This window comes from Anthonomus grandis, chromosome 5 (genome assembly GCF_022605725.1).
Source record: "Anthonomus grandis grandis chromosome 5, icAntGran1.3, whole genome shotgun sequence".
In the NCBI taxonomy this organism is placed as follows: domain Eukaryota; kingdom Metazoa; phylum Arthropoda; class Insecta; order Coleoptera; family Curculionidae; genus Anthonomus; species Anthonomus grandis.
Window position 1 is genome coordinate 24,608,762 of NC_065550.1, and position 10,529 is coordinate 24,619,290.

Below are 10,529 nucleotides of genomic sequence, written 5' to 3' on the forward strand. Positions count from 1 at the left end.
ATTTTAGAAAGTTACTTTTGTTTAAATGGAATAATATATTTTTTTCACAAATTTATTGAACATAATATGTAGAGTAAAACAGTTGAAAATGTCACTTTTGGATCTGGCACTTTTTGAACAGTGTATAACAATTTTAAATTATAATAGATTGTAGTCTTCTTCGTCATCTGACGAACTGTCATCACCTCTTGACATTATAATTAAAGGATCGACTGTCTGATCGATGAGGTTGTCAAGATCCCACATTTTGTCCTCTTGCTTAATTACATGCTGGACTGCTTTTCGCCAATTCTCTGGTGTCGCTTCCGTAATGGCTTGATCAAACAGTAGCTTAACATCTTTCATTTTAAAAGTCGTGTTTTGTCTTGCTACAAATCCTTTTACCTGCGCCCATATCAGTTCTATAGGATTTAGTTCGCAATGATATGGCGGTAAGCGCAGTACAGTTATATTATATTTTTCGGCTATATCTTCCACGACGTATTTCATGAAACGAGTTTTGTGTAAGTTTGCTATTGCCAGCAGTTCTTTTTTTATCAAATTTGCTTCAAACGCAATACCTTTTGCAGTCAGCCAATCGATAATTCCTTGCTTTCTCCAACTTGAAGTTGGCGTCTTCTCTATTCGCCGTGAATGATAGCTTGCGTTATCCATAACCACCACCGAATTAGCCGGAAGAAATTTTTTCATTTCACCAAAATAGTCCTCGAAAACGTCTGAGTTCATGTCTTCATGGTAATCTCCTGTGCGAGTCGACTCAAAGGTTAGCAGACCTTCTTTTAAAAATCCCTCTTCGCTTCCAATATGTGTGATTATAAGTCTTTTTCCTTTTCCCGAAGGTACTTTAATACCCGTAGACAGGCCTTTTATGAAAGCTTGGCGAGCACTGGTTATATTTTTGTCTTGCCACATTTTTTGGACTATATAACCTTCGTTAATCCACGTCTCATCAAGATAAAAAACTTTCTATTGCTCCCTGCGGTACTGCTTGATACTTCTCAAGTATTGTCGTCTCCAACAAACAATTTCGTCGCTCTCCAGTAAAAGTGCTTTGCGGTTATGCTTTTCCCAGGCAAAATCCATATTTTTTAAAGTTTTCCATAAAAGTTTTCTACTTATCAACGGAATACTGTCATCTCGGCCAAGCTCCATTAAAATTTTGTCTAGGGTGGGTATTTCCTTTTTAAAATAAAAAGAGTGAACTTTTCTTCGAATTATACATTTAGCATTTTCATCAAGGACTTTTGTAGGTCGTCCTGGCTTTTGCTTGGGAGATTCCACTTGACCTGCTACTTTTCTTTCTCGCAACAATTTGAAAATGGTGGACTTTCCAATTCCACTCATTCGAGAACATTTTTCAACAATTTCTTGCACAGTAAAACTAGGGTAATCGTGTTTTATGCAATCATGTACATTTAAAATAATAACTTTTTCACTCAGCGATAGTGGAGAATTTTTAGTACATCTTTTCGTTGGACTGAATACCTCCATTTTTTAAATATTGGGATAATAATATTGTGATTACACTACAGCGTAGCAGTGACTACTAACGTTTAAAATATGATTTAAAAGTATTTATAGTCTGTATATATTACCTGACCCCATTTTTGCATGTTACAAAGCGTTAAAAGATAGGTACCTATACAAAAGGATTAAAAGTATTTATTTAGTATTTAATCTCTTTCAAAATAAAGACATTTAATCCGTGAAAATTAAATTCATAAATATTATAAGTACCTGCGCCTATGAACTACCACGAAATGTAGCCAAACAGAACGGAATTCCCCAGTTTATTACTCTATACACCTCTGAAATAGAGTATAGGTATAATGATCCCATTAAATTGAAAATTAGGTGTATTAACATCTGTCCTTAATGTGATTTTTTGAAACAAATATTGAGGAGACTTTAACTTTATTATTTTATTATACAATAGACATCTGTGAATAAAACGTCGCTGTTTCATATTTACCCATTCGGTGGCTTCCAGTTTATGACTTACTTATCTATGGCGAATGTCAGCAATAAATTTTAGACAATATTTTTGAACTAGTTCTATTTTTTACAATACTGTTCGGTCAAACAAGGACCATAAACAATATCACAATGATTAAATACAGACATAACTACTATATCGTATAAAACTTTGTTAGTTTTTTGACTATAAAAATGTCTAAAGTTATATAAGGAACGTATGTTCCCTATATATTTTTGAATGCATATAGACAATTATTTTTTAAACCTTAATTCGTTATCTAAAATAAGCTTTAAAAATTTTTACATTGTGTTTTCAAAGGGAGAATCTTATAGCCAATATTTACAACAACTCTGCAATCAGATGTTTTACATAACATCGCAAAGAATTTACTTAGGCTCACTTGGATAGCATGGTCTTTAGAAATTTTGTATAGTGTGTTTAGATCTTCAAAAAATACAGAAACGGCTATAAGCCGGTAGGGAAGCCGTATAAAAGTAGTATATTTAAATGTCATCTGCATACTTTTGGATTTTGCGTTTTGCGTGTTTTAAAAAGTTCGAAAATTTGGAAGTATAAAAAGAATTGATCCTAAAACGTCTACCTGAACTAACGCCAAGATATTATTATTTAATGTCATATAAAAGCACCCTTTGCTAGCGATTCATAAGATAATTCTAAGTTAGGTAATCTGATTGAACTCTGATGAAAACCAAAATATTTTAAGAATCTATGGCATCAAATTCCTTGGAATAATTGAGAAGAACCAGAATAGTACAATTAACCGTTGCACGTAACGAAAACCTGATTGCGTGGCGTCAACTTTCCAGACTCCACATAGTCTCCACACAGTTTAATTTTTTAAGGCTCGTTTAATAGCCTTAGACAATATTGGAAGGATGTAAATGGGCCTTAAGTTATTAAAACCATTTACAATGTTTGTTTTCGGTATTGGCATTCCATTCAGCAAATACAAATCGTGGCTATACAATTATTTATTAGATGACAAATATATTTTAAAATAAAGGATAAAAAAAAATTTAAAATCTGAGTGTAAATACAACAAGTATATTTTCACTAAATCCCATTGTTAAATATTGCCCATGAGGTCTCGGTGTAAACTTAGTAAGAACAAAGTTTACTGAATAAAATACAAGTTGCTTCACTGGGATCCATGCGCCGAATTACCTATTCACCGTCCCTCACTTCATTTTGCCGGGCGACGCTCCAACAATCGAATCTGTTGGGTTACACAGTGAGTAGAGTTTAAATCGTTTTGATGTGCCAGCGTTTTATAACAGTCTAACAGTTGAAATCTATATACTTTGGTTTTATTACTAGTTGTACCGGGTGGATTCAGTGGACTGGCAAATTATTATAATCTATTATATTAAAATGTCGACTTATTGTTCGGTAGACAGTTGTTTTACAAAGCGTGGAAGTGGTTTAATGTTTTTTAGATGTCCGAAAAATGAAAATAGGTAAGTACATTGGAATTAATTGTTTATTAAATTCATGATTGCATTCCTAGTTACTTTATGATCTGGTTCCTGTTTCTTTTTTTAAATTAATATATAAAATGGATTATAGGTGCCAACTCTGGAAAAGTATTTTGGGATTTACTGGCGAACATAGATATGCCGATCTTACTCCGGAACAATGTTATAAAAGAGTTAATATCTGTAGCTTGCATTTTGCGGAGAGCAGTTTTATGTCCCCTTTAAATCAACGTCTTAGACCCGACGCAATTCCTACATTGTTCCTGACCAGAGCATCGACAAGTATGTCTTATGTTTTCTTCTAATTTGTGCACTTATAATGGCAATATGTATTATAGAAGGTACCTTTTAATATTTGCAATTTTTTGGTGTATAGGGAAATCAGAATTATTTACAAATTTACGTAGTATTTTTCCAGGCACAGATAATTCTAACATCATTGCAAGTCACTTAATAAAGAAGGAATTCAGTGACGCTTCCGTGCAAACTGACACTCCGATGCAGGTTAATGTTTCTGTCCAGACGGCTATATGTAATAATACAGGTAAGTGAAAGAATCGGCACTGTGAACTTTTTTATAATAAGCAAAACAATTACACTTGCACTATACTCAAATGTTTTACTTAAAGTATAATAAAAATTAAGAAAAACCTAGTAATTTAATAATAAATACGACGCTAAAAAATTTAAGGTAATGTTTTTTGGAATTTATTGAACTTTTACCCAAGCTGAAATAATATAATCTAACGAAAAATAAAGATTTTTTTTACTCAGGAGCTAAAAAACTATTATAGGGGTAATAATAGTTTTTTAGCTCCTGAGTAAAAAAAATCTTTATTTTTTGTTAGATTTTATTATTTCAGTTTGGGTAAAGTTCAATAAATTCCAAAAAACATTACCTTAATTTTTTTAAATTATTTTGAGTTAAATTTTAATGTTGTATTAAAACAGGTATCGTATATCTAAAATAAATTTTACTTTCAAGATAAGTTCTGTCAAACATCAATGAAGATTTCGGCAATGACTCCAAGAAAAATTCAATTAAGAAAAAAAATTAAAACTCTGAAAAAGGAAGGCTCTCAAGCAAAAAGATCCCTGGAAGTAGGAGTTACTTTGGACGATGTTAAAAAATTCCTAGATGACAACTACCCAGCAGATTCTTGTGCATTCCTTAAGAGTCAGCTATCTCTTCTGAACAAGTCTTAAGTATTAACAAAAGATTATCAGAATCTTAAGACCCCTGAACGTAATGCTTTAGTTTATGTTACAGGATATTTTTTAAGAAAATGTTTAGAAAAACATTCTTGCGATGTATGTATAAGCTTTAGGAATTCTAATACGTTAGGTGAAGACGAAACTAAATTTTGTCATTTTAAATCATACAGTGAAACTAATTTTGGTAGTAGTTTTTAGTAGTCCCATTTAAGAATATGACTGATTATGTTATTGCGCTGGAGAACATATTTACTAGTAAATTCGAAGAACTAGTTTCATCAAACCAATGTTGGAAATAAACTAAAAAATCAATTTTTAGAAGTCAAATTTATTCACCACATTTTTGGGCTGGTTATGAATGAAACAATACGTTTATTACTTATAATGTCTTTGGTAGTGCTATTATTAGTCTGACAAAATAACAAAAACGTCAAAAGGTGTAGTAATCAATCATTTAAAATTCAAACATGTCATTACTTAGTAGTTATGTCTATCTTTAGTTGTTAAGTTTAGTAACAGTAATATATGCATTTTTTCACACAAACTTTTGACTTTGATTTAAAAATAAATCCTAATGAAACCAGTCGTACCAAAACAACCTTTAATAAGATACCTAAGTACCTAATTATTAACAAAAAAAAATTAACCATTTAGTTCTTGAGTTTACGTAAACTTTGATAATGTAAAATTTATTTAGTTTGGTGGCTATAAAAACAAATAATTTATAGTATTATCAATTTACATATTTTTCCCAAGTGGATACATTAAATAATAATTTTATGCCAGATAATAGGTTATTATAAAATCGTGCTCCGTCTTCCCCTACAGTTCGAATTAGACGAAACTCGTAAAATAATAGCAAATTTTTTACCAGAATTCCCCTTTACATTTTTTGCTAGTTCCCAGTCGGCGAGGAGCTCGGCGGCCTGTCTTTGAGATCGAAATATAAAAGGTTTTTCGCCGAGTGAAGCAACTTGTATTTTATTCAGTAAACTTTGGTAAGAATTTAATTAAATCAAGGACACTAATATTGAGGCGAAAGGGTCTGAGTAATAACCATAACAAACCCGAGAGCAGAGTGGCGCAGTGGAAGCGTGCTGGGCCCATAACCCAGAGGTCCGTGGATCGAAACCACGCTCTGCTAGTAACTTTTTGTAATTTTTTCCAATATTAAATATTATTTTGTTCTAAAAAATTTATTGAAATTAACAAGTCATTATAAAAAAAGGTAAAAAAACTAACATGGTATAATAAATAGAATGTAAGAGTTTAAGTAGTTAACAAGAAAATGCTAATTATTTTTTTGCCAATTATTTAAATAATTAACGGGCATTAGTTACGTTTTGATTGATTAATTACTGTTCAACATTCTCAATTTATTTTCGGGCTTAAGTTACGTAAGAAGCATTTACGATAAAAAATGTCTGTATTGTCGCCAGGTTCTAAAAACATCAGGCCACAGACAGTCGAGTGGTATTATGGAAAATTACGAAGAGTTCAGCACATCTTTTCTTATTCCGGACGAGATATTTCTGGCATTCGGGATGATGTCTTAAATTAGATTCGTTTTATAGACCAGTAAAACCAGAATTTGTTTTAATAGTGATTTGTAGGATTAATTATACTTTAATTGGTAATATTTGGAAACACTCCACAAGTGTCGATATCTATTTTACCAGCTTGGATTTGGTTATACACAAAATTACTTCAAAGGCTAGATAAATATCTCCATTACAAATTTCGAGATTTTTGGGCATTTTGTACTTAAGAATTTACGTTTTTGCTTACTTTTAACGCTCAATTACCAATTAATTTTTTAATTACTCCATAGGTGTTCGAGAAATTATGTTTATAAAATATAAAAAAGACGACATCATTTTATTATGATTCTTCATGATTACCCAGAATGAGTTGGGGATAAATATAGAAGCAATGAAATATTATCCCTTATTTCTATGCTATCATTTCATTTCTGCATGTCGTTAACAAAGTCTATATATTTCAATTTGAAATATGTAGACTTTGTCGTTAATTGGTAGATTTACAGTGTTTATACGAATGCTTAATCCGTATTAGCCGTTGAAAATTTTTCAATTTGCTATCATATTGGTTTAATACATTTTTACAAACTGTAGTTTTCACGCCAAACTTTAATCTTTAAATAGAAATGTATTATGAATTATGTTTTTGTTTTTTACATTTTTATAAATAAATTATGAATTTGTATTTAAATTAAAATTTAACCTAGTATCCCATTAGATAAAGAAATATAGTTTATATAAATGCCCAGCTCGTTTAACATTGATTACTTATGACCCAAGCAAAATGAAAACTGTAAATTAAACAAATTTAATTATTCAAAATCATAGAATGTAATTTTGCATTAAAGCGGTTTTAATTTTTTTTATTTGAAATTATATTTAAATTATTTTCGGATTTTTTTAAAATTTAATTAGGGATTTTAATTTTAAGTAAAATTTTCAAATTAAAGTTACTTTTTTTCAATATTTCTTATATCCAAAAAGTACAAAAAATTAAAATAGAAATTATTTCTTTTAGTTTTTGTTTTCACTAATGATTTAAAAAAAAATATATGAAAAATTAGAACTACAAAATACAATCTCTCTTGAATGGTCAATCCCTCTTGAATCATCAGTAAAATCACAATAATAACAAAAATATTTATCTGTTGTGTAGTTGTTTATGTGCTCCGTTTAAAATACCTGTTACAGATTTCCTGGCAAATTTCCAGAATTCACCATCTTCCTAGACAAATACCGGAAAATTGGGACAGTATTAGGTAATATCCAGGTCAATATAAGAATAGTATCTAGCGTTGCTCCAATTAAACTTATTAAATAAAATATATAAGACTCGATATACGAATCGAAATATAAAAATCTTATCCATTATAATAATATTCTCAGAGACCAACATACAAAATTGCATTCTCACCACATATAAGCCATAATTTTGTTAATATAATATAATGTTATTACATTTTATAGCCATAATTTTGTTCATATTATTGCTATTAGTCGAAATTTAAGTAAATGCTCATTGAATTAATTACAGGTCTTCTTAAAATAATTCGAAAACTATGAGCATACCTGTATAAACTAAAAAAAGAAAATAATCAATCTTAACTTGGGATCTCACCTTGGCGGTAAGTAATTCTAATTTAAAATTGAAAAATCTAATTTTTAAACCTAAAATGTCTTATGTTTTCAGTTTTCACAACTAAATATGGTAATTGTAGTGTTCATAGTAGGGTTTGTAAAGTTGATAGTGAAGTATTCCTTATTCATATGTTTTAGATTTTTAAAGTTATTCTTAATTTAATTTTAGGCATTTAAAGTCCTTTTTATTAATTCAAAGATTCTTCTTGTGTTATCTACGATTGTGTCATTGGTCATTTAATGTCGTCTAAAACTTGTCCCTGATATCTGAAAACATTAAGCCGTGAGACAACTAAAATTAATGATAATTTTTTCGAGGTATTTAAGGACTTTGCAAATAAATTTTAATTTTATTATAGGTGTTTGAAGACATTTTAATATTTCTGATGTTCTTCGGCATTTATAGAGTCACGTCTTTTGTTTCAGACATTATTTGGAGTAATTTTGTATTTTATTCCAGGCATTTAAAGCCATTATTTGTTAAAGCAGTTTTATTGAACATGTACAGTGCAACTATTTTACTTTCATTTGAAACCATTTTTCATATCTTTTAGTATTAGTCTGTTTAGATATTTTTCGGGTTTTCTTGTGAGCTGTTATATCGTTAGTAAAGTAATCATTATTTTTGCTATACAACCAACCAGTTCTATTATCAGAATATTTGCCAATGGATATCTCTAACGCACCGGTAGTGCGTCGCCGAGCGGAACATAGGAAAACCCATGTAAATTTTAAGGGGGTCAATTATTGGCTTCCCTGTACATTTTATAAAAAAAATGTAAGATAACTTTTTGGAGAGACCAATCTGGCAAACCCTTGTGCAAAGTTTCAAAAAATTTTAATAAGCGAATCTTGAATTATTCAATTAAATGTAATTGCAAAATTAGCAAATTTTCGGTTCAGGTAAAACCAAACGGGCACCAGTAAAATGAATATTGTCACTGACGTGAGGAAAAGTGTCAATAAATCAGTGACAGTCGATAATAACTTCATCGTTATATTAAATAAAAGTTTAGATAAAAAAGTAATGTTAACGTGTCTTACTTTGAATGGTTTTGAGATTGATAAAACGAAAAAAAAAACATTTCTTTTATTCGGTTGTACGTCAGATTTGACAAAGCCTTATAACAGATTGTTTGCTGGTGGCTGATGTCTGGTTTTACCTGAACCGAAAATTTGGAAATTTCGCAATTACATTTAATTGAATAATTCAAGATTCGCTTATTAACATTTTTTGAATTTTTGCACGAGGATTTGCCAGATTGGTCTCTTCAAAAAGTTATCTTACATTTTTTCTGTAAAATGTACAGAGAGGCCAATAATTGACCCCCTTAAAATTTACATGGGGTTTCCTATGTTCCACTCGGCGACGCACCACCCGGTATATAGGATATACTCAGAATGTTACTGAACCCGAAATGCTTTCTTAGTACCTTACTACAGCCAAACTTTGTGGTCATCCAACTTTATCAAACTCATTATAACAATTTCTCATATCTTAAATAATCATTTTTATCCGATTTACGTGGTCATTAACCCTTTCTGATAAAATTAACTTTTATAGGTCTATAAAAAGTTCGCTAATGCCTTTTATATATATGCGTATCGACGCATTCCTTTCGACAAGTGACATTGCTCAGCAAAAACCTGTAGTGCGGTTGTACCAGCAAAATGCAGACTATGGGATAATCTTGACTGGTGTATTGTACTTACCTTGTTACTGAACTACTCACTGAATATACCGGGTGTGAACGAAAAATGGACGTGACTTCATCAGTATGTAATGTAATAATAGGAGAGATGAATATAGTTGAAAAGTTTAAATCTATGGATTCACCCAATTGTTTTGGATACTAATTTGGGAAAACAAATAAATGATCAAGAAACCTATACTATTTATCGAATTGTAATAAAATCCTAAAGAAAAACTGAAAATCTTCAACCGAAATAATTATTTAATTGAATTAATATAATTAATTATCGATACCAACGATTTGAAAACCCGACTGGAACCCGAGGAATGCAAATACGCATATGAAGCATAATTCAGTACAATGGTATAAAACCAATATTAACTCATCCATCAGGAAATCCTCAAATGACCAAGGAGAAAACTGTAAAAACAAATATTAAAATTAGATGATTAAATCCTCAAAATTCCCAATTTAATTTCCTTTCAAGAATACTCCACCCGTATTCAAGATTAAGGTTTGGGAAGGATATTAGAACCAGATTAGAGATTTTATGCGAAAACCTTAGTATCAGTGCAAATACAAAGAAATCGATAAAAAGGGATGACGAAAACCAACAATCAATGGTATGACCAACAAAAATAAATTAAAAACCAAAATTTCAAGACGGAGAAAATTTTTATAGAGGGTGAATAGAAGCGGGAATCGACAAGATAAGGCAACATACTTATGCGAACAAGAGTCAACTTGAAACCTCTGCATAATGTACTTATATTACTTTTAGTTCTTAGTTTTTATGTTAAAAAGTGTCTCTCCTAAACCGCTGAGATTTGAATGAAATTCGCTAGTACAAATTGACACTGATCTAAGTACTTAGAGGTAAGTAATATCTTGTATACAACTCTAATATATCTTGCATACTTTTGCGTTATTTTCTCAATTGGACTCAATTTATTTTTCCTATTCCATT

The 10,529-nt window shown here is 30.5% G+C and overlaps 1 protein-coding gene and 1 non-coding gene across 2 annotated transcripts; both read left to right on the forward strand.

The window, feature by feature from the left end:
* Window positions 1-3,107: 3,107 nt before the first annotated feature.
* LOC126736401 (uncharacterized) lies at window positions 3,108-5,170 on the forward strand. The gene is made up of 4 exons (XM_050440730.1): window positions 3,108-3,456; window positions 3,566-3,756; window positions 3,893-4,018; window positions 4,460-5,170. Exons 1-4 carry the CDS (start codon window positions 3,371-3,373, stop codon window positions 4,678-4,680), a joined length of 624 nt encoding a protein of 207 aa, XP_050296687.1. The 5' UTR covers window positions 3,108-3,370; the 3' UTR covers window positions 4,681-5,170.
* Window positions 5,171-5,761: 591 nt separating this feature from the next.
* Window positions 5,762-5,833, forward strand: Trnam-cau (transfer RNA methionine (anticodon CAU)). The gene has a single exon. It is a non-coding gene; the product is annotated as a tRNA-Met (tRNA).
* Window positions 5,834-10,529: the final 4,696 nt, after the last annotated feature.